The sequence below is a fragment of the Chelmon rostratus genome, chromosome 16, assembly GCF_017976325.1.
Source record: "Chelmon rostratus isolate fCheRos1 chromosome 16, fCheRos1.pri, whole genome shotgun sequence".
NCBI classification, from domain to species: Eukaryota; Metazoa; Chordata; class Actinopteri; order Chaetodontiformes; family Chaetodontidae; genus Chelmon; species Chelmon rostratus.
In genome coordinates, this window is record NC_055673.1 from 3,785,066 (window position 1) to 3,807,569 (window position 22,504).

At 41.7% G+C, this 22,504-nt stretch overlaps 3 protein-coding genes across 4 annotated transcripts; 2 read left to right on the forward strand and 1 right to left on the reverse strand.

The window, feature by feature from the left end:
• Positions 1–1,820: 1,820 nt before the first annotated feature.
• Positions 1,821–5,759, reverse strand: LOC121619473 (major histocompatibility complex class I-related gene protein-like). The gene is made up of 7 exons (XM_041955212.1): positions 5,586–5,759; positions 5,112–5,381; positions 4,401–4,679; positions 3,445–3,738; positions 2,684–2,782; positions 2,282–2,299; positions 1,821–2,133 (listed from the first exon to the last, which is right to left on the reverse strand). Exons 1-7 carry the CDS (start codon positions 5,632–5,634, stop codon positions 2,084–2,086), a joined length of 1,059 nt encoding a protein of 352 aa, XP_041811146.1. The 5' UTR covers positions 5,635–5,759; the 3' UTR covers positions 1,821–2,083.
• Positions 5,760–7,113: 1,354 nt separating this feature from the next.
• On the forward strand, positions 7,114–13,556 carry LOC121619472 (major histocompatibility complex class I-related gene protein-like). 2 transcript variants are annotated; one of them, XM_041955211.1, is made up of 7 exons: positions 7,114–7,263; positions 7,447–7,716; positions 8,983–9,252; positions 10,215–10,508; positions 12,147–12,257; positions 12,642–12,659; positions 12,808–13,556. In XM_041955211.1, the coding sequence occupies exons 1-7, from the start codon at positions 7,215–7,217 to the stop codon at positions 12,855–12,857; spliced, it is 1,062 nt and encodes a 353-aa protein (XP_041811145.1). In that variant the 5' UTR covers positions 7,114–7,214; the 3' UTR covers positions 12,858–13,556. The 2 variants fall into 2 exon arrangements, 1 of the variants encoding a protein (XP_041811145.1); XR_006007530.1 differs by lacking the exons at positions 12,642–12,659; positions 12,808–13,556 and having other exon boundaries at positions 10,215–11,582; positions 12,147–12,234.
• A 1,981-nt stretch (positions 13,557–15,537) lies between these two features.
• Positions 15,538–19,860, forward strand: LOC121619465 (major histocompatibility complex class I-related gene protein-like). Its single transcript, XM_041955203.1, has 7 exons — positions 15,538–15,691; positions 15,896–16,165; positions 16,539–16,817; positions 17,522–17,815; positions 18,471–18,569; positions 18,932–18,949; positions 19,098–19,860. Exons 1-7 carry the CDS (start codon positions 15,538–15,540, stop codon positions 19,145–19,147), a joined length of 1,164 nt encoding a protein of 387 aa, XP_041811137.1. The 3' UTR covers positions 19,148–19,860.
• Positions 19,861–22,504: the final 2,644 nt, after the last annotated feature.

The following is a 22,504-nucleotide window of genomic DNA, read 5'->3' on the forward strand; positions in this document are numbered from 1 at the left end:
TTGGAGTTTATGGCAATTTAAAAAAAAAAAAAAAATCAGGCGATTTCTCACTGCCTCTCACACTCTAGCTGGTGACATCACCCACTCTAGGGGCAGAAATTCTGAGCATTTTTTGAGAAACTTTATGGTCTTCAGATGGTCAGGGATCGAAAATCATAAGAGATATCAAAAAGTGAGCAGCAAAGCTCATGTTGAGCCGACAAAATTATCTACGTTTTTGTCATGACCCGTGCCATGCACGGCGGTTTTGTTTAGCTTTCCTCTCGATGTTTTGCCTTATTCAGTTTGTAAGTGTTCATTGTAGTGTTCTTTGTTCATGTTCGTTTCTCTGTTCTACTGAGTATTCCTAATGTCTTAGTCTATAGTCATGCCACGTTTTATGTAAGAGTTTTTGTATTGTCTTAGTCTCTACCCTTGCCCTGTCTTGTTGGTATTTTTGTTAAGTTTCCCATTGTGTCTTGTCTTTGCCTGGTTTTCGTTACTTCCTGTTTTATTTTGAAGGTTCATGTTATGTGTCTTTGTGTTGCTTTACTTCCTGTGTTTTCCCTCCCGTATGATTGTCTGATTGTTTTCACCTGTGCGTCATTAGTGTTCCTCCCTAGTGTATTTAAGTCCGTGTCTTCCCTTTGTCCTTGTCGGTTTGTCGTCTGAGAAACAAAAGTCATAGTCCAAGTCTGTGTTCTTGTTATACTTCATGCCATAGTCCCATAGTAAGTGTTTGTCGTGTGGTTCCTTGTCATGTCCGAGTCGTGTTTCATGTAAGTGTGTTTTTGCTGCATTGCCTTTGTTCATGTCTTGCTTTATGTAGGGTCCCTGTCCTTAGTGTTGTCTGTGTTTCCCTTGATTGTTAAAGTCCCCTGCCATGTTCTGTTCAGGTGTGTTGTTTGAAAAGTTTATAATTTAGTTTTCTGCCTAGCCGGATTGTTCTCCTCGTTAAGAGCGATTTTCTGTTAGATTACTTTTGTAATTTAGATTCTCGTTCTTCCATTTACTAGTAGTGAATTTTGAGTTAGTTTTTTCATATCTAGTTCCTTCAGTAGTCAGTTCCGTTTTCCTAGCCCATTGTCCTTTCCTCCTTCGGGAGTGTTTTCTGTTCTTTATTTTATTCACTGAAAGTTTGTTTCTAGTTTTGTCAATGTGTTAGTTCTGCCACAAGTTTATGTAATTAAGTTTCTTCTCTTGTTATAGTCCGCCACCTTTTGTGTTAGAGTTCTTGTATTGCCCCTGTCTCATCCATGCCCCATTGTGTTTCTTGAGTTAGCGTGTTTCCATTGCTCAGCTTTTCCCTGTGTTGCCTTGTTGTGTATATATAGCCCTTGTCCTTAGTGTGTTAATTTTAGTTCCCATAGTTGTGTCTTTTGTTGTGAGTAATAAATTTATTTAAGTTGAATCTAGCGTATCCCTTGGTTTGTCTGTGTTCATGTCCTGATTGAGTTTTCCTTTTATTGTATTGTCCATAGTCTTGCCCTGTGTGTTAGTGAGTTCCTTGTGTTGCCCTAGTCTTGTCTCGTTGTGTAGCGTGTTATTGTTTATCCATAGTCTACGTCCCCTTTGTTTGTCTGCACCTGGGTTCAACCCTTAGTTTCCCCTCATAGATCCCCCTAAGTCCCCACCTTCCTGAAAGTTTTAAAGTTTGAATGAAGTCTCTAGGAGAAAGTATGGCGAGGCAGCGGAAACTTGAAAAAGGCTGAAATTTGAGGAAATTTCCCCATTCATTTCTTATGGGAACTTTTTCGCAGTTTTTTGCGAATTATTAACGAATCCTGTCAAGTACATACCACACCATTCCCGATCGAGCCACGCGTTTTGATATATAGTTTGCGAGGGTTTTCTCAAAGCTGCGGGACTAGTTATGTGCCGAAATTCTGGCGGAATATGAAAAATGGGAAGAAAAAACGCAAGAGATTACAATAGTGGCTCGTGCATTGCCTCGTGCCACTAATAAAGATTCATGGAAAAATAACACATACTTTTTAAAAATGATTTCAAACATCAACAATAAACTTGAAATGTGAAAGAAAACAAACACATTTAATACTGACAAATGATACACATGAGGTGACTCCTCCAGTGTGTTTGTCATTCAGGTCTCTGGATTCAGGCTCTCAGAGAGCTCCGAGCTGTCTGCAGCAGCTGTAAGGTGAGAAACAAAGAGTGTAAAGTCCACTCATCCTGCACTCAACTTTCAGAAACAGTCCTCTCTGCACAATAATGTGAAACATTTCATCTCCAGCATACAGTGTGTGTCAGATCAGAGGAAACAGAATCAAAGTTTACTTACGAGATGGACGTGGTTTGACTGAAATCAGAACAAAAGACAAATCATTTCAGTCACAGTTGTAAACGACAGAATATCTTTCCTCAGCTGATCCCCAGTGAATATGATCCCTCTTCTGCTCACTCACACTGAAACATGAATCCATTCTATCCTTCTGTTTAGTCCTCACTTCATCTCTTTTCTCATCACGTCTCTCCCTCATCATCATGGTACAGTCATATTATCATGACTCTCAGGCTCTGAGCCTCACAGAGCTTCAAGTGTTGGTAGCTGCAAACTGTTGAGTGCAGAGAACTGAAGCCTGTTTCACTTTTTCAACCCGGATAAAAGCATCAACTCACAGACTAAAATCAAAGGACCGAAAAAGTCAGCGAAGCAGAAAATCTCTCCATCCGTCTCTCTCACCTTTCTTCATTTTGTAGACGATGAATCCAACAACAGTGATGATGAGGATGAGAGAAAGAACAACCGCTGCAGCAGTGATGAGGACGTCACCGGGCTTCTCTGTTGAAGAAAAAAAGAATAAAAAATCAAGACTGGCACATTTATCAACATCCAACATCCCAAAGAACAAAGTGCAGCACAGGCCATGCATCCAAAAATATCAGTCAGAGCACCGACACCTGAACGACTCTGATCCAGATCTTTGAAAATAGATTTAAGACCATTCAGAGCAATCAAATCATGGATTTTAAGACACATTTCAACACATTTCAGTCCATATAAAGCAGGTTAGAACAGAAATACATCCATCCATTATCTGTTGTGCTGGATGTGAAAGACACACACTGACACTGTAAACAAATAAATGCATCATAAATAAATGAAAATGGAACTGAAACACTTAAACTTAGATGATGAACATTAAAGTTCTCCTCAGTTCAGCAAAGTAGACACGAAGGAGTAAAATCATGTTTCGTAGGTGTCAACATTGTTTTATTCTGAGCTGAGTAAAGAGTGAACAGGCAGCACAAACCTGTCGTTGTGTGGGAAAAACAACACGGTCTGTGAAATACTTTAAAGCTTTCTGTGGCTTTAAGAAACTCAAAAAGGATCCTTTGATAATCTTGTTCAGCTCATATGATCTGACCAGTGACTATCGTGACTAACACTCAACGACCAACAGACCTGCAGTCCCATTCAGCACCTTCTGATCTCAGTCTTACCCCAGTTGGTCCTGATCGCTGCTTTGTCCAGTCTGGTGACGACGTCCTTCACACCAGAGAGATGAAACACACATTCGTACTTCCCCCAGTCTTCAGACGCTGAAGGTTTCAGGTCAGCGCTCATCTGGAAGGTCCCATCGTGGTTGGGGAGGATCTCTCCGAGGTCCACGCCCTCGTGAAGCTCCTCTCCATCTTTCCTCCAGATGAGTGAGGCTCTGTCAGGGTAGAAACCTGAAGCGTGGCAGCTGACTGGAGAGGAGGGAGTCTTCTGAAGGAGAGACACTGAGGGGAGCTCTGCAGAGAGGGGGGGGGGGGGCAGAGGGAGAGAGAGACAGAGGGAGACAGAGAGACAGAGAGAGAGAGAGAGACAGAGAGAGAGAGAGGGGGGGACAGAGAGAGAGAGAGAGAGAAGAACAAAAAATTGTTCCACAACCTCCACATTGTCTGTTTGTAGTCAGAGAAGGGAACTACAGCAGCACGAAAGAAACTCACTGCAGTCAGAGAGGAGAAGATCTTTCTGTTTTTATACTTTACAGCAAAGTCATCAACCACAGTGTCACTGAAACTGTGTAAACTTCCTTCACTCATGCTCACTGTGCTCTGACTGTCACAGCATCAGCTCTGATGGAAAGTCATGTCTGATTAGGACCAAATCAAATCTGACTGCCACAGAAAACGATCAGAAAGAAGGGAAAGTCAGACTGATGGAGTGATAAAACAATGGCAGGTCAGTCTGAGCAGGCTGAACATTGTTGTGTCCATGAAACTACATTTTTTCTTTTCTCGTCTACCACGTGTCTGTCTGTCTATTACCTGCCAAGGGACTACAGATGTTAATTAGCAGGCTTGCTAACTCCGACACATTTACACATGTACTCACATACTGATGTTCATTAATGTGCATTGTCCCTTTCAAAGAAATAAATAAATAACTACATCAGGTCATGTGATCGTACCTGTTCTCAGCAGAGAGCTCTTCCCATAGGCCAAATACATCTTCAGCCACTCAGGGAAAATCTCAGTGAGATACTTCTCATGAGATTCTATTCTAGCTTTCTCAGCATCCCACATCAGTTTGGTGCTGACGGCCTGTGGTTTCGGAGCGATCCACGTCAGCGTCTTCAGATCAAATGACATGAAGTCTTCTCCATCATAACCGTACTGATTAAAACCTTGAATCTCTCCAGTCTCATCATCCCACTCACAGCCATTCATCCTCTGTAAAACATGGGCACCTGAGAGACAGAAACAGACACTGTGATTGATCATGATGTAGAGATGAAATCTTCAGTGAAAAGATGATTTCAAATATATTGCTGCATTGTGTGATGTACTGTGATTCTCCAAGTCTTGTGCTGTGCTCATGATTCAAGAGCACATAATCAGTGCACTTGAGTGATGAAACCCAATTTCCATTTCACAGTTTAAATGTTACAATGATTGTTATTCTATTACTTTGAGTGTTGCAGCAACAAGTTTAACCAGCAGCTGATTAATGTTTGCAGGCTGACTGACGGGTAGTGGTCGGCTCATTTACATTAATTTCTATTTAAATTTCAGAATAAAATGACATCTGATTATCATCTTCAGGCTCTGTAGAGGGTCACTTTACAACTGAGATGCAGAACAGCAGTAAAAAGTGAACCACAATATATCCCATACTGTACCTCCACTTTGGTTGAAGCGCTGCTTAAAACGGTCCATCCTGGCTTTGAAGAAGTTTGGCAAAATCTCAAAACACGCTGCATTGCATATCTCCAAGTGTTGAGGTTCGTTTTCTAATAATGTTTTCACCCACTCCTGTTTTGGTTCCAGTATCTTCCTGTTGCTGTCGCAGTAACCCACCAGATGTCCATCAACCACTGCAGCTCCCACAAACTCTGGGAAGTTTGGGACTCCAGAAGATCCACTTACAAAATACTTCAGGGAGTGTTTCACTGCAGACAAACAAGGTTTACACATTCAGTATAAATACAGTTCACACATCACACTCAGAAATATGATGCATTCAGCTTGATTCAGTTAAAACACACCAGGTCTATGAAGTTGATCCAAAAGTGAAACTAAACTTCGAGTGTCCATGAACTACGCAGGAAGAAAACGCACAGAGGTTCAAGTAAAGATTTAAAATGTGATCTCACCTGATGATGAAACGTGACAGAAGAGAAGCAACAAAAACAACGTTTTCATCTTGTTTTGATCAAAAAAAGAAAGAAAGAAAGAAAAGAAAACTAGTATTTCAACCGATCTGCGCCAGCTGCGTTATTTCCTCCCACTGTGTTTTCCGGTATTAAAGTTAGTCAGTATGCGCTTGCGCGTGAAGAAAAAACCCAATAACGATACATGAGATGGCGAAGTCTGCAGGAGGGGGAAGAGCTGAAACAGCTCGGTCCTTCACGAACTCGACTTTATCAAAACAAGATGAAAGCCCTGTTATACATGCTCCCAGTTATAAAGACTCATAATATATGCTGTCATTCATATGCTGAAAGCACAGCTGCACTTTTCAGTCTCCTCTGGTGAACTCAGTCCTGTAAACAAGTTGCTGAACTGTAAACTCTAAAAGGTTTATAAAAAATGAAATGGCACTGTGACACAATGAGGAAGCTGAGAACCTCCGATTCTTACTGGACTCTGATCTGATCTCAGTGCTACACAGAATCAACTGTAAATCTTCACTTATAGTATACAGCACTTTGTGGTTTGGCTCTCAGGTGCATTTAATAAATGATAAATGATAATAAAGATTATTTGTATGGTACATTCAAAGGGTTAGGGTTCAGGAGCACATCTCTTCACATCACAACTTATTCCAGTCATCGTTGTAATGAAACATGTTAACTGTAGCTGTTAGTTTGGACCTTTACTATCATGATCAGTCATGTACAGTTTAGAAAATGGTGAAAATATTGTGGTGAAAGTCCATCAGTAGCCACAAAGCTGCAGTTTGCACATTTGGACGCTTCGATAACCATTTATTTAACAGCTCTTTATTAAAAAATAGAGCAACTGTAGTTTCACCATTTTACCATGTTTGCCATTAAAATAGTGTTTGGAGATATTTGGGGAGGGAGCTGCAATTTCTTCAAAGGAGCGTCCAAAGACAACATTAATAATGGTGGATGGTCTTGCTATTTTAGAAAATGAAACAGGAACCACCCCTTCACAACCCCAATCAAAGACAGCTGACCCACAGCTGGTGGCAGGTGGATGAAGCTTTGGGGCTTCAGACACAGCAGCACAGTATTATCTGGTGGTTTGTGAAACTGGCAGCAGCCCTTCCAGGCAGGAACACCTCACTAATAGTGTCAATAGTGTGGAAGTCAAAGAAGGCTGTATGTTTTTGTTAAATCTGTAATAATCGTGTTCAAATGTGCTGCATTAAATGTTGCTGTTACAATAAAATAATTAATAGAAGTCAAAAAATCTAAAATAGTTTTGCTGACAGGAAATATTATTCTACTTTTTAAGTTGAGTTCAGTCTGTGTCTCTGTTTTAACTTGATATTTATTCATTTATGATGTTATTATGTCACAATGTAATGGGGTTGAAAATTTTGATTTATTAAATTATCGGCGTGATTCTTCTCGATGAAACTCTCTCTGAAGCGCCAGCGACGTTTGAAGCGCAGGCGTCGGTCACGTGGCACTTGCAGCGGCACCGTGTGCTCGAATAACAGAGGCAGCGCGGCCTCCCTCGCCGAGGACAAAAACATTAAACCGACGTTGAAACTGCTCCGTCTTTTGCTCACTCAGCTTCATCAAAGCAAGATGAAGACTCTCTTTTTGTTTCTCTTCTTCTGTCACGGTTCGTCACCAGGTACGATCACATTTTAAATCTTTGCTTTCAGCTTTAGAACACTATTTTAGTTTCACTTTTATTTTATTTGATTAAATTGGCCTGCATGGTTTAACTAAGTCACGCAGAATACATCACACGCTATTTATTTTGTGTGTGATGGTGTGTATTTATACTGAATGTGTAAACCTTGTTTGTCTGCAGTGAAACACTCCCTGAAGTATTTTGTAACTGCGTCTTCTGGAGTCCCAAACTTCCCAGAGTTTGTGGGAGCTGCAGTGGTTGATGGACATCTGGCTGCTTCCTGTGACAGCAGCAGAAAGATACTGGAACCAAAACAGGAGTGGATGAAAACTTTATTTGAAAACGAACCTCTGCACTTGGACTGGTACAATGCAGAGTGTTTTGAGACTCAGCCAATCTTATTTAAAGCCACGATGTACAGCTTGAAGCAGCGCTTCAATCAAAGTGGAGGTACAGTATATACTACATGTGTTATATTTAACTTATTATGAATTTTGACCTACAATACTTGCCATAGTTGTGCTGGGTGAACTTTGTGAAATGAGCCAGAATATCTAAGGGGCAGCTGTGGTGCTGATGCTAAGGAGAAGTGTTTCTGTCCTTCCCTTCGTATCTCCTGCAGCATAGGATGCACTGAACCTCACGATACTCTGCAGTCCTATGGTTTATCAGTGAAGTGTATGAACTCCACTGCAGACTGGAGTCTCTGTTAACAGTGACAAACTGACTGATAGATCTCCATTCAGGCTTTGCTTGTCTCCTCTATGACATGTCTGTACCCTCAGTGCGCTGCATCGTTGTGAACTATGATGAACTGGTTGTGGGTAACATCCAGGCGCTGTCTCTCCCTCTTCATGTACTTGCAGTTCTCATGTATTAGTACCTGTTGTTCCAAGTTTGCTGTCTGCTGTGTAAAATGTTCTCAAATGAGAATGATTGTATGGAAGTAATTGTTAAATTTATGCAAGACAGGCCAACAAATCTACGACTGTACATACCATTTTTTTAAAAGTTTCAATCATGTTGGATTCACATCTTAAAAGTTCACCTGTTTTGCCAAACTCGTGCCAGACTCGTGCCATGTGTTCCATCGCACAATCAGGTCGTGTTTAGTTTTTCTAAATGAATTAGAGTGGATGTGAATGATTGAAACTAGGATACAGTGATCTGCGACTTGAAATGAATGTGGGCCAGGGGCGTTAAGCTGGAAGTCCAGAAGTCCAGAAGTTATGTGTTTCTATTCTTGTTTAATAACTATGTAACAAAATGATATAAGTAGCAAATAAGAATGGCTGCTGTTTGTTTAGAATGAGTATAAGCACACTGACAGAGGTTAATTACAGTAAAATGTTCTATGTATCATTTACAACTTTGTGGACTGCTGTTGCTAGCCCGCTAGCCATTATTATTTATTAACCCTACTCCCACTCTTTCCTTTCCTCTTTGTTTCTATTATATGAATGTTTGTAGTCAAACACCTTTTAGATCAGGTGAGCAGTTTCCCCTCATATAGCTAACAAAATAATATAAATTGGGCTTTGTCACTCATATGAAAAAAAAGAGCACTGACTATCTGCTCTTGAATCATGAGCACAGCAAAAGACTGGAAGAAAAGCAATGCATCACTTAATGCAACAGTATTTTTAAGATCATCTTTCCACAGGAGATTTCAACTGTCCATCATTATCAATCACAGTGTCTGTTTCTGTCTCTCAGGTGTCCATGTTTTCCAGAGGATGAGTGGCTGTGAGTGGGATGATGAGACTGGAGAGGTTCAAGGTTTTAACCAGTACGGTTATGATGGAGAAGACTTCATGTCATTGGACTTGAAGACGGAGACGTGGATCGCTCCGAAACCACAGGCTGTGACCATCAAACTTAGATGGGACGCTGAGAAAACTAGAACAAAAATGTTTCTCACTCAAACTTTCCCTGAGTGGCTGAACAAGTATTTGGCCTTTGGGAAGAGCTCTCTGCAGAGAACAGGTACGATCACATGATCTGATGTAGTTTCATGGGCACAACAATGTTCATACAGCCTGCTCAGACTGACCTGCCATTGTTTTATCAATCTGACAGTCCTAAATTCTCGTTAATTCCTTCATCTTTCTTTTCCCTTGTTACCTTTCCTGTTCACCCTTTCTCATCTCTCTCTCTCTGTCTGTCTGTCTCTCTCTGTCTCTCTCTCTCTCTCTCTCTCTCTCTCTCTCTCTCTGCAGAGCTCCCCTCAGTGTCTCTCCTCCAGAAGACTCCCTGTGGTTGATGACTTTGCTGTGAAGCATAAAAACAGGAAGATCTTCTCCTCTCTGACTGCAGTGGGTTTCTTTAGTGCTGCTGTAGTTCCCTTCTCTGACTACAAACAGACAATGTGGAGGTTGTGAAACAACTGTGTTGTTATGTAGTGCTGTTGTTTGTTCTTCTTTCTCTCTCTCTCTCTCTCTGAGAATGAAGCAGGTTTTTATCTTTGGTTTTAAGTTCACTCACCAACAGAAAAACAACGGTCAGCTGCTGAACTTTGTTTTAGGACAGGCAAAGATGGCGGTGTATGTGAGCCGGAGGAGGAAGGTGGAGGAAGCTTTGAATGTCGATGTGGTTCCTGTTTTTGTGAAAATGGTGAAGTCCAGACTGATGGTTGATTTCAGTTTTTACAGAGCTGCTCAGGACCTGGACAGTTTCCAGGTGATGTGGGGTTATGAGGGGGTGCTCTGCTCTGTAGCAGAGGGACAATTTCACTTAGGAAATGCGCTGATGTAACTGTAACACCTGACAATTAGTCTGTTTGTGTTAATGTCATGAAATTTAATTTAATTTATACAGTGAACAAAAAGACAAATAAACGTCTGTTTAAAAATAAAAAAGTCTCTCTCTCTCTCTCTCTCTCTCTCTCTGTCTCTCTCCCCCCCTCACTTTCTCTCTCTCTGTCTCTCTCTCTCTCCCTCTCTCTGCAGAGCTCCCCTCAGTGTCTCTCCTCCAGAAGACTCCCTCCTCTCCAGTCAGCTGCCACGCTTCAGGTTTCTACCCTGACAGAGCCTCACTCATCTGGAGGAAAGATGGAGAGGAGCTTCACGAGGGCGTGGACCTCGGAGAGACCCTCCCCAACCACGATGGAACCTTCCAGATGAGCGCTGACCTGAAACCTTCAGCGTCTGAAGACTGGGGGAAGTACGAATGTGTGTTTCATCTCTCTGGTGTGAAGGACGTCGTCACCAGACTGGACAAAGCAGCGATCAGGACCAACTGGGGTAAGACTGAGATCAGAAGGTGCTGAATGGGACTGCAGGTCTGTTGGTCGTTGAGTGTTAGTCACGATAGTCACTGGTCAGATCATATGAGCTGAACAAGATTATCAAAGGATCCTTTTTGAGTTTCTTAAAGCCACAGAACGCTTTAAAGTATTTTTCAGACCGTGTTGTTTTTCCCACACAACGACAGGTTTGTGCTGCCTGTTCACTCTTTACTCAGCTCAGAATAAAACAACGTTGACACCTACGAAACATGATTTTACTCCATCGTGTCTACTTTGCTGAACTGAGGAGAACTTTAATGTTCATCATCTAAGTTTAAGTGTTTCAGTTCCATTTTCATTTATTTATGATGCATTTATTTGTTTACAGTGTCAGTAAACAAATATCAATATTCTTCGTTGAGAATTCATTTGTCCTATATTTCTACAGTATTTGAATGTTGCACGTAGTTTGTTATGTTTATACACCTGTTGCATTGTGGGATAAGTCTCGCTCGCTCACTCGCTCGCCGGGAATGAATGGACAGAGCCAGAGCATAGACGCAAGGGAAAAAAGTATTAAGTCGTGGTAACTGTTTCCTCATTTAGTGTGGTTAGGGACCGTAGCAGTGCAGTGTGAATCCCTTTCGTTATGTTTAATGAATGATAGAGTACGTAGTGTGTGTTTGTGAAGAAGACGGAGCGAAGGACTGCTGCTAGCTAACTGAGGGAAGTTAGCTCAGATCGTCTGCTGCTGTTAAGGAGGACCGGAGTTTCGCTGCTGGCTGGCTAGCGGCGTTGTTCGTATCGCCGTCTGCTGTTGGCGAGGACCGGAGGTCTGTTGCTGGCTGACTGGGACCGTTAGCTGGTATCATCGACTGTGACCAAGGTAACGAGTGACGGTCTGTGTTTTCGGCGGACATTGTCACCGTTATTGAGTTCATCGTTTCTTCGAGACATCGGCGCCCCGCACCTTCTGCTTCGTTCTCACTCACTCGCTGACAGTCACCTGCACAGCAGCTGCTCTCATCCTCATCGCCCCTTCTACCTCCAGGACACACATCCCCCCAAAGAGCTCCACCCGGCCGCAACGGTACCATTTAGTTAGTTAGGGAAGTACATTACAGAAAGTTAGTTAGACAGGAATTATATTGTTATTTCTTGATTGTTTATATGACATTTCTATGCATTTTGTTCTGCATCTGGGTTACATAAATAATTGTTTTGGAATTACAGTCTGCCTCCTTCCCCAAGTTATTTAATTGAGTGTCCACTGTAAATTACAAGAACATAGAGATACGCCGGTGGCTGTACACAGCGCCATATTTGTTGGGTTTATTTAATATACAGTCTTTGCTTTAATTTAGTTTTAAATTTAGTCACTGCCACCGCAATTTCAAATCTATTTTGAAAGATCTGGATCAGAGTCGTTCAGGTGTCGGTGCCCTGACTGATATTTTTGGATGCATGTCCTGTGCTGCACTTTGTTCTTTGGGATGTTGTGATATTGTTTGGTTTTTGTTTTGTCTGTTTTACATTCACTTGTTTTATTTTGAGCTGATGCCTGCAGGTCTTTGCCTCCATCCCGGTTAAATATAGGTTAAAATAAAAAAGGATAAATGTGCCAGTCTTAATTTTTAATCCTTTTTTCCTTCAGAAACAGAAAAGCCTGGTGACGTGACCATCCTCCTCACTGCTACAGCGGTTGTCCTTCCTCTCATCCTCATCATCGCTGCTGCTGGATTCATCGTCTACAAAATGAAAAAAGGTGAGAGAGACGAATGGAGAGATTTTCTGCTTCGTTGACTTTTTCGGTCCTTTGATTTTAGTCTCTGAGTTGATGCTTTTATCCGGGTTGAAAAAGTGAAACAGGCTTCAGTTCTCTGCACTCAACAGTTTGCAGCTACCAACACTTGAAGCTCTGTGAGGCTCAGAGTCTGAGGGTCATGATAATATGACTGTACCATGATGATGAGGGAGAGACGTGATGAGAAAAGAGATGAAGTGAGGACTAAACAGAGGGATAGAATGGATTCATGTTTCAGTGTGAGTGAGCAGAAGAGGGATCATATTCACTGGGGATCAGCTGATGAAAGATATTCTGTCGTTTACAACTGTGACTGAAATGATTTGTCTTTTGTTCTGATTTCAGTCAAACCACGTCCATCTCGTAAGTAAACTTTGATTCTGTTTCCTCTGATCTGACACACACTGTATGCTGGAGATGAAATGTTTCACATTATTGTGCAGAGAGGACTGTTTCTGAAAGTTGAGTGCAGGATGAGTGGACTTTACACTCTTTGTTTCTCACCTTACAGCTGCTGCAGACAGCTCGGAGCTCTCTGAGAGCCTGAATCCAGAGACCTGAATGACAAACACACTGGATGAGTCATGTGACCTGTGTCACATGACACAGCTTTCCAGAACTACAAGGGACTGAAAGAAGTTGCAAATAAAAATGAAGCAACTTTATGTGAAGATAATCAAGAAAACACACACTGAATAAGAGATTTGCACTTTCAGGAACTGAACCAAGATGGCAAGTTATGATTCTGTGCTTTATTTTCATCTATAATTATAATTTATATTGATGAAATAATGTGTTTCCTGACCAAGTTTCTAAGAATGTTAAATAAGTGTTTTGGATCATTTCTGCAGAATCTGTTATTGTTTTGGTTTAAGTACATGAACCACATGCAGTTTCTCAGAGCACAGGAGCTGCTGACTGGTGGCTCTTGGTATAGTGGAACAGAGACAGTGATGGTGGTTGGACCACTGAGCGGCCTACAAATGTAGATATGAGGTTTGTTTGTGTGACTGAAGGATTCAAAGGTGCGTTAGGTCGGGTTAGAGAAGGATGTTGCCTGTCTGAGGGTTCAGTAGATTTTCTGATACCCACTGCTGGGCCTGATGATCGGTCAAAACATCATGAACACGAGGACTGGGCTTCTGTAGGAACGCTCTGACAGCTTTGCTTTATTTTACTGTGGACTGATGCACATAAATAAATGTGAAAATCAAATGTATTGTTCTTTCTTTTTGTTTCATTTTTAATAAAATCCCCAATTTTGAAACAAAATACTGGACAAATGTTTAATAAACAGCTGCTTAATTATCTTTCCATCCACATTGTGAACATAAAACATGATGTGTTTCAGTCTGGTTCCAGATGGACCTGAAACAGCCCTCATCAGAGTCATCAGTGACCTTCAGATCAACAGTCATTTGAAAGATGAACTTCAGAATTGATGTTGATGTTCTAACTGAAAGGCTCAGAGGTTCAGTTGATCCATCAAGTCCTGCTCTCCACTGGATCTCTTCCTGCTTTGAGACCAGGAGCCATGTTTCCATTGGGAGTTTAATCTCCGTCCAAAAGGATCAATCCTTTGACTTTTTCATTTATACATGCTCCCACTTACAAGGACTAATAATATAAGATGCCATTTTTCAGTCTCCTCTGGTGAACTCAGTCCAGTAAACAAGCTGCTGAACTGTACTGGACTCTAATAAATTAATAAAAAATTCAATGACACTGTGACACAACGAGGAAGTCGGGAAACTCAAAGTCGTACTGGACTCTGATTAACTTTGGAGACTTGTGGCTCAGACTGTATTTCCCCACGTTACCACCAGGGAGCAGCATTAGCCTGAAACTTCTCAGCTGTGAGAGTCCCCAAAGAGCATTTCCACACCTCCAGCATCCTTTCTTTAATCTCTTAAACACAACAACAAAATTGGTGTGTTCTTACAAAAAGCCTCTCCTCTGTGGCAGATCACTACCGTTAGTGCTGTTTGCCCATCTAGATTGTTTTGGAGTGAGTTGCTGAGTCCTGGAGATAACAGCTTCAGAGATGTTCCTCAAAACAAGAAAAGCTGAAAAGCTCAACAGCAGTTTTGCTGACCAGAAATCATGACTGAATGAATGTAACGGGAACAAGAGCAACTTCAAATACTTTTAGAACCACCACACTGGGAGTAATATAATCAAATATAATTATTCTAGCCTGAATAAAGCCTATGTGTTTGTTTGTGAAAGACCACCGATGCAGTTTGGTCTGGCGAAGCATCGCGACACAGTGCAACAATCCATGGATCAATGGAGCCGGAGGGAAGGTGTGTCCCGGCCATGGCAGGTGAGCAAACGCGCCAGGTGGCCGTGGATTAAAGGAAAAACCCACTAACGATACATGAGGGCGAAGTCTGAAGGAAGAAGAGCTAACACAGCTTTGTCCTTCACGAACTTAATCAAACATGAAAGCGTTGTTGTACATGCTCCCACTTATAAGGACTCATAATATATGCTGTCATTCATATGCTGAAAAGCAGCACAGCTGTGCTCTGCATTATGTGTGATGAAAAACCTCGTGTGAAAACTCTCAGTGTGTAACAGAGGGTTCATGTCGCCTAACGGGGGACAACTGACAGCACTTGCAGATTGTGGAAAGATGAGAGTCAGTATCCGAATCTGATGAACATCATCAACCAGGTGATACAGTGGGTGGGACCCATCCCGCAGGTGGGCGTTGATCAAAGTTTCAGTGCTGTGTGGCGCGTGAGGGCTCAACCCTCAAATGGTATTGTTAAGGATTAGGAGGAGGGTTCAGGAAAAATTATCATCATCATGGGGCATCGGTAAGGATGCATGAGCCAGGAGAAGTGCTTATGGTCAAGAATATGTGGATTTATTTCAAGTCTTCAGTTAACAGTCATCAACAACAAAAAACACACATGGACCGATGTCTCTGAAACAAAGCAAACCAAGGATTAGAAATCATCAAGTCCATTAAACTTCTCTTAAATAAAGATAAGGATAAATAAAGATCTAATTTAGCTTCATGAAAATGCTAAATGTGCAAAACCAGCCCTTACCTGTGCTGCCGCCCCGTGAAATGGTGAAAGACTGAAAGAATGGGCGAGCAGGACTTAAATAGGGCGTACACAGGTGAGTGAGGTGAAAGGCAACCAATGAGTGAAGAAGAAAGGGAGGGAAGTGAGGTAAAGGGAAGTGATGTAAAGGAAGTGAGGTGAGCTAAACAGGGTGGGGAGACATGAGAAATAAGAATCTTTACTACAGTATGCTGGAAGGCGGAAGTGTGAAGGAAACAGAACAGGTGACGCAGGTCGGTTCACGCACTAGTTTATGTCAAAACAAGATGAAAACATTGTTTTTGTTGCTTCTCTTCTGCCACGTTTCATCATCAGGTGAGATCACATTTTCAATCTTTACTTTAACCTCTGTGCGTTTTCTTCCTGCGTAGCTCATAGACACTGCAACTTTACTTTCACTTTTGTATCAACTTGATAGACCTGGTGTGTTTTAACTGAATCAAGCTGAATGCATCATATTTCTGAGTGTGATGTGTGAACTGTATTTATACTGAATGTGTAAACCTTGTTTGTCTGCAGTGAAACACTCCCTGAAGTTTTTTATAACTGCGTCTTCTGGAGTCCCAAACTTCCCAGAGTTTGTGGGAGCTGTGGTGGTTGATGGACATCTGGTGGGTTACTGCGACAGCAACAGGAAGATACTGGAACCAAAGCAGGAGTGGGTGAAAACTTTTTTCAAAAACGAACCTCAGCACTTGGAGTGGTACAATACAGAGTGTTTTGAGATTCGGCCAAAGTTTTTTAAAGCCAGGATGGACAGTTTGACGCAGCGCTTCAACCAAAGTGGAGGTACAGTATGGAATATATTCTGGTTCACTTTTTACTGCTGTTCTGCATCTCAGTTGTAAAGCGACCCTCTACAGAACCTGAAGATGATAATCAGATGTCATTTTTGAAACAAACAATCAGCTGCTGGTTAAACTTGTTGCTGCAACACTCAAAATAATAGAATAACAATCATTGTAACATTTAAACTGTGAAATGGAAATTGGGTTTCATCACTCAAGTGCACTGATTATGTGCTCTTGAATCATGAGCACAGCACAAGACTTGGAGAATCACAGTACATCACACAATGCAGCAATATATTTGAAATCATCTTTTTACTGAAGATTTCATCTCTACATCATTGTCAATCACAGTGTCTGTTTCTGTCTCTCAGGTGTCCATGTTTTACAGAGGATGAATGGCTGTGAGTGGGATGATGAGACTGGAGAGATTCAAGGTTTTATTCAGTACGGTTATAATGGAGAAGACTTCATGTCATTGGATCTGAAGACACTGACGTGGATCGCTCCGAAACCACAGGCCGTCAGTACCAAACTGATGTGGGACGCTGAGAAAACTAGAATGAAATCTAATGAGAAGTATCTCACTGAGATTTTCCCTGAGTGGCTGAAGAGGTATTTGGCCTATGGGAAGAGCTCTCTGCTGAGAACAGGTACGATCACATGACCTGATGTAGTTTCATGGACACAACAATGTTCATACAGCCTGCTCAGACTGACCTGCCATTGTTTTATCACTCCATCAGTCTGGAGAATAAAACTGTTGAGGTTGTGTAACAAATGTGTTGTTAGTAGTGCTGTTTTTTGTTCGTCTAGCTCATATGATGGATGTATGAGCCTGAACATCTGCTGCATTTAGCTGAGAGAAAAGTTGTTTGTGTTGAGTTCACTTGAAGATACCTGACACAGTTTTTGACCACCAGTAGTGCCATTCATGTTTCTTTGTATCTTGTAAACAAGAGGACATTGTAGAAATGTAGTAATGCACCAAAAAAGGCAGCTAAGAAGAAGACTGCTAGCAAGTCAACATGGATGTAAACAATTCATGATTTTAAAAATCACATTTGTTTAACCTCAACGATACACACAAAGCATTTTGTTTGTTTACAAGAAAACAGCTGGTCCTCAGAGGAAAAGAAACATTTGATGTGATTTACGTTGAAGGCGACATTATTGTTGTAATGTTTAGTAACTCATTTATTTTGCTTGGAAAGATTTCACACCTTCTGTTATTGATTGAGCTCACTTTCAGGTTGACCAATCACAGCTGTCTACCACTGATATGAACCAGCACTCACATTTCAACACCTCACTAATGTCTCTCTGTCTCTGTCTCTCTCTCTCTCTCTCTCTGCAGAGCTCCCCTCAGTGTCTCTCCTCCAGAAGACTCCCTCCTCTCCAGTCAGCTGCCACGCTTCAGGTTTCTACCCTGACAGAGCCTCACTCATCTGGAGGAAAGATGGAGAGGAGCTTCACGAGGGCGTGGACCTCGGAGAGATCCTCCCCAACCACGATGGAACCTTCCAGATGAGCGCTGACCTGAAACCTTCAGCGTCTGAAGACTGGGGGAAGTACGAATGTGTGTTTCATCTCCCTGGTGTGAAGGACGTCATCACCAGACTGGACAAAGCAGCGATCAGGACCAACTGGGGTAAGACTGAGATCAGAAGGTGCTGAATGGGACTGCAGGTCTGTTGGTCGTTGAGTGTTAGTCACGATAGTCACTGGTCAGATCATATGAGCTGAACAAGATTATCAAAAGATCCTTTTTGAGTTTCTTAAAGCCACAGAACGCTTTAAAGTATTTTACAGACCGTGTTGTTTTTCCCACACAACGACAGGTTTGTGCTGCCTGTTCACTCTTTACTCAGCTCAGAATAAAACAATGTTGACACCTACGAAACATGATTTTACTCCATCGTGTCTACTTTGCTGAACTGAGGAGAACTTTAATGTTCATCATCTAAGTTTAAGTGTTTCAGTTCCATTTTCTTTATTTATGATGCATTTATTTGTTTACAGTGTCAGTGTGTGTCTTTCACATCCAGCACAACAGATGGATGTATTTCTGTTCTAACCTGCTTTATATGGACTGAAATGTGTTGGAATGTGTCTTAAAATCCATGATTTGATTTCTTTGAATGGTCTTAAATCTATTTTGAAAGATCTGGATCAGAGTCGTTCAGGTGTCGGTGCTCTGACTGATATTTTTGGATGCATGGCCTGTGCTGCACTTTGTTCTTTGGGATGTTGGATGTTGATAAATGTGCCAGTCTTAATTTTTTTATTCTTTTTTTCTTCAATAGAGAAGCCCGGTGACGTCCTCATCACTGCTGCAGTGGTTGTTCTTTCTCTCATCCTCATCATCGCTGCTGCTGGATTCATCGTCTACAAAAAGAAGAAAGGTGAGAGAGACGGATGGAGAGATTTTCTGCTTCGTTGACTTTTTCTGTCCTTTAATTTTAGTCTCTGAGTTGTTGCTTTTATCCGGGTTGAAAAAGCAGTCAACAGTTTGCAGCTACCAACACTTGAAGCTCTGTGAGGCTCAGAGCCTGAGAGTCATGATAATATGACTGTACCATGATGATGAGGGAGAGACGTGATGAGAAAAGAGATGAAGTGAGGACTAAACAGAAGGATAGAATGGATTCATGTTTCAGTGTGAGTGAGCAGAAGAGGGATCATATTCACTGGGGATCAGCTGATGAAAGATATTCTGTCGTTTACAACTGTGACTGAAATGATTTGTCTTTTGTTCTGATTTCAGTCAAACCACGTCCATCTCGTAAGTAAACTTTGATTCTGTTTCCTCTGATCTGACACACACTGTATGCTGGAGATGAAATGTTTCACATTATTGTACAGAGAGGACTGTTTCTGAAAGTTGAGTGCAGGATGAGTGGACTTCACACTCTTTGTTTCTCACCTTACAGCTGCTGCAGACAGCTCGGAGCTCTCTGAGAGCCTGAATCCAGAGACCTGAATGACAAACACACTGGATGAGTCATGTGACCTGCGTCACATGACGCAGCTTTCCAGAACTACAAGAGACTGACAGATGATTCCTGCAAATAAAAATGAAGCAACTTAATGTGAAGACAATCAAGAAAACACACACTGAATAAGAGATTTGCACTTTCAGGAACTGAACCAAGTTGGCAAGTTATGATTCTGTGCTTTATTTTCATCTATCATTATAATTTATAGATGCAATAATGTGTTTCTAAGAATGTTAAATAAGTGTTTTGGATCATTTCTGCAGAATCTGTTATTGTTTTGGTTTAAGTACATGAACCACATGCAGTTTCTCAGAGCACAGGAGCTGCTGACTGGTGGCTCTTGGTATAGTGGAACAGAGACGGTGATGGTGGTTGGACCACTGAGCGGCCTACAAATGTAGATATGAGGTTTGTTTGTGTGACTGAAGGATTTAAAGGTGCGTTAGGTCGGGTTAGAGAAGGATGTCGCCTGTCTGAGGGTTCAGTAGATTTTCTGATACCCACTGCTGGGCCTGATGATCGGTCAAAACATCATGAACACGAGGACTGGGCTTCTGTAGGAACGCTCTGACAGCTTTGCTTTATTTTACTGTGGACTGATGCACATAAATAAATGTGAAAATCAAATGTATTGTTCTTTCTTTTTGTTTCATTTTTAATAAAATCACCAATTTTGAAACAAAATACTGGACAAATGTTTAATAAACAGCTGCTTAATTATCTTTCCATCCACATTGTGAACATAAAACATGATGTGTTTCAGTCTGGTTCCAGATGGACCTGAAACAGCCCTCATCAGAGTCATCAGTGACCTTCAGATCAACAGTCATTTGAAAGATGAACTTCAGAATTGATGTTGATGTTCTAACTGAAAGGCTCAGAGGTTCAGTTGATCCATCAGGTCCTGCTCTCCACTGGATCTCTTCCTGCTTTGAGACCAGGAGCCATGTTTCCATTGGGAGTTTAATCTCCGTCCAAAAGGATCAATCCTTTGACTTTTTCATTAATACATGCTCCCACTTACAAGGACTAATAATATAAGATGCCATTTTCAGTCTCCTCTGGTGAACTCAGTCCAGTAAACAAGCTGCTGAACTGTACTGGACTGGACTGAATTCAATGACACTGTGACACAACGAGGAAGTTGGGAAACTCAAAGTCGTACTGGACTTGTGGCTCAGACTGTGTTTCCCCACGTTACCACCAGGGAGCAGCATGAGCCTGAAACTTCTCAGCTGTGAGAGTCCCCAAAGAGCATTTCCACACCTCCAGCATCCAAAAGCTCAACGGCAACGTCTCTTTCCAGAAATCATGACCTGGTCACTCAAGATTATCCACAGGTCTTGTTCATGTTTCATGCAGGAACTATTTTGTTTCTCCGCTGGTAATCGCAGCAGAAGGAAGTGTGCATCTACTATTGGACGAGAGGATTGTCCTCCAGCTATGGATGTGAACATTAAAGGCGTCCTCCTTGGCTGAGCTTTACCATTAGTGGCAATATCAGTTGGCTTTAAACTGATCTCCACAAGCCAGCGATGTCAGACCGGGGTTAGGGAGTTATCATACTTGGGTCAGGGGTTAAAGTTAGGTCCACATACCCAAGACCCTCCACTTTCAAAGGGCAGTCCTTACTATGAGAGTTATGGAGAAGCTGTGCCACAGAATAATCTACATTATTGTTTTTTATGGAGCGTTGGTGTTCTGCTACATTGGTACAAGTGAAGTTACAGGTGAAGTTACAAATAATGACATTTTCGTTTCTATTCATCTCCCTCGTCTTGAGATCTGATGTGTCATGTCCAAGCAGTGACTACAAGTCATTTGCCAGTGTTTAGGTCCCAGTAGGTGTTTTGAGCCTGTGGCCTCCCCTCTGAGCTGGGAGATAACTGTGGGTCAGTCTGTAAGTCTTCCTCAGAAGGGGAAAAAGTGCATTTTAATACTGACTACACTGACCACAAAAATGACTAAATGACTTCATATGAAACAGTGAACTGCAATACACCAAACACTGACAAAATATCGGCTTTTCAGTGAGGGTGTCGAGATCAAAACTTAATGACATTACTGTGAAACATCAGAAAACTACAACTCTAAGTTTAGTGACCCATCCCCTGTCTTCCTTTTTTGCTTTTTGTGTCCCTAAAAAAGAGTTAATTTTTTTTGGTCGTGACAAACCACTTTAATAAACCAGATCAGCATCTGCATCATTCTGCATCTTCTAGTGACTGTCATTATAAAATTGCATCACAACACGATTTTATAAACATCTGGCAACAACAGAATTAAAATCACACAAGTCAGAGTTATTGGCCTAACCATAGAGGATTGAGCCAAGTCTGTTCTGAAAAAAGAGCACTGGTAGATCAGCACTGGTATATCAGGAATGGAATGAAGAGAGTCAAAGTGAATCCCTTGCATGCAAGGCCAACACACAAAGAGACAGAAGCAGGTGTGTGGAGTACAAAACCTGAACCGAGACAGGTCTGACTTTTAGAGAAAGCCCAAAAAGCCTTCAGTCTACAATGTCTGTTAGCAGCCATCACGTTAAACATGGTGATAGATTTTTAATGCTACAATTACGAAGTGATTTGCTGTGATGATTGCTCTGTATTTAATGGCAGAGGAATGTAAGACCATTGACTGTGCACCATGGGGTGCCAGCACTGCTCCCTCCCTCGTGTTGCCAAAATCAAAGCTGATGATTAACATCTACAGGCTGAGGTACAAGTTAATCACCAAGATGAAGTCAAGCTGCTTCAGCGTCCCTGCTGACCAGATCTGAACATCACTGAGGCCTTTCTGGAACATCCTCACCTTTAGCCCTCAGGAGAACAGCCGGCTGGCCATCTCTAATGAAAGATTCAAACCAAAAACTGTCCTGAAGGCAAAGGTTAAACCTGTTTCTTGTAATATTAATATTCTGTTTTTTTGCCTTCTCTTTCTTCCAATACGTGCATTGCAGCTTGTGTATGTATTCATGCAGGGGCATTATAGACATATTAAAACCAGGCAGGTAGGTTAGAAATGCATAGAAGGTGTTCAAGCCTTCAGGATACTGGGTCTGCAAGATGCAGGCTGTGAAGGTTACTTAGAGAACTGAATTAGAATGAACTACAGTTATGGTCCAATAACATTACAGTTCATATTTAGCAAATATTTGTATCTGTATCTTTCTGCAGTCTGTGGTATCTTTGGTTCTCTTTATTAGAGGAGTGACTGATGCTCCCAGCCTCTTAATTGTAGCTGTCTACTTCCAGGTCAGACAGAAGCCTGTTTTTGTAACCTCTGACTACTTAAAGGTCCTGCTGTCTCTGGAGCCTCTGTTCCCGAGGAACTGTTTG

What these genes read in the sequence shown, in the direction of transcription:
- LOC121619473 (XM_041955212.1), bottom strand. Translation starts at nt 5,634, where the DNA reads ATGAAAACGTTGTTTTTGTTGCTTCTCTTCTGTCACGTTTCATCATCA. An exon ending in CTGTCACGTTTCATCATCAG is followed by an intron (nt 5,382 to 5,585) that starts GTGAGATCACAT and finishes GTTTGTCTGCAG; the next exon opens with TGAAACACTCCCTGAAGTAT. An exon ending in AGCGATCAGGACCAACTGGG is followed by an intron (nt 2,783 to 3,444) that starts GTAAGACTGAGA and finishes TTTCTTCAACAG; the next exon opens with AGAAGCCCGGTGACGTCCTC.
- LOC121619472 (XM_041955211.1), top strand. Translation starts at nt 7,215, where the DNA reads ATGAAGACTCTCTTTTTGTTTCTCTTCTTCTGTCACGGTTCGTCACCA. An exon ending in CTGTCACGGTTCGTCACCAG is followed by an intron (nt 7,264 to 7,446) that starts GTACGATCACAT and finishes GTTTGTCTGCAG; the next exon opens with TGAAACACTCCCTGAAGTAT. An exon ending in GAGCTCTCTGCAGAGAACAG is followed by an intron (nt 9,253 to 10,214) that starts GTACGATCACAT and finishes CTCTCTCTGCAG; the next exon opens with AGCTCCCCTCAGTGTCTCTC.
- LOC121619465 (XM_041955203.1), top strand. Translation starts at nt 15,538, where the DNA reads ATGAGAAATAAGAATCTTTACTACAGTATGCTGGAAGGCGGAAGTGTG. An exon ending in GCGCTTCAACCAAAGTGGAG is followed by an intron (nt 16,166 to 16,538) that starts GTACAGTATGGA and finishes TCTGTCTCTCAG; the next exon opens with GTGTCCATGTTTTACAGAGG. An exon ending in AGCGATCAGGACCAACTGGG is followed by an intron (nt 17,816 to 18,470) that starts GTAAGACTGAGA and finishes TTTCTTCAATAG; the next exon opens with AGAAGCCCGGTGACGTCCTC.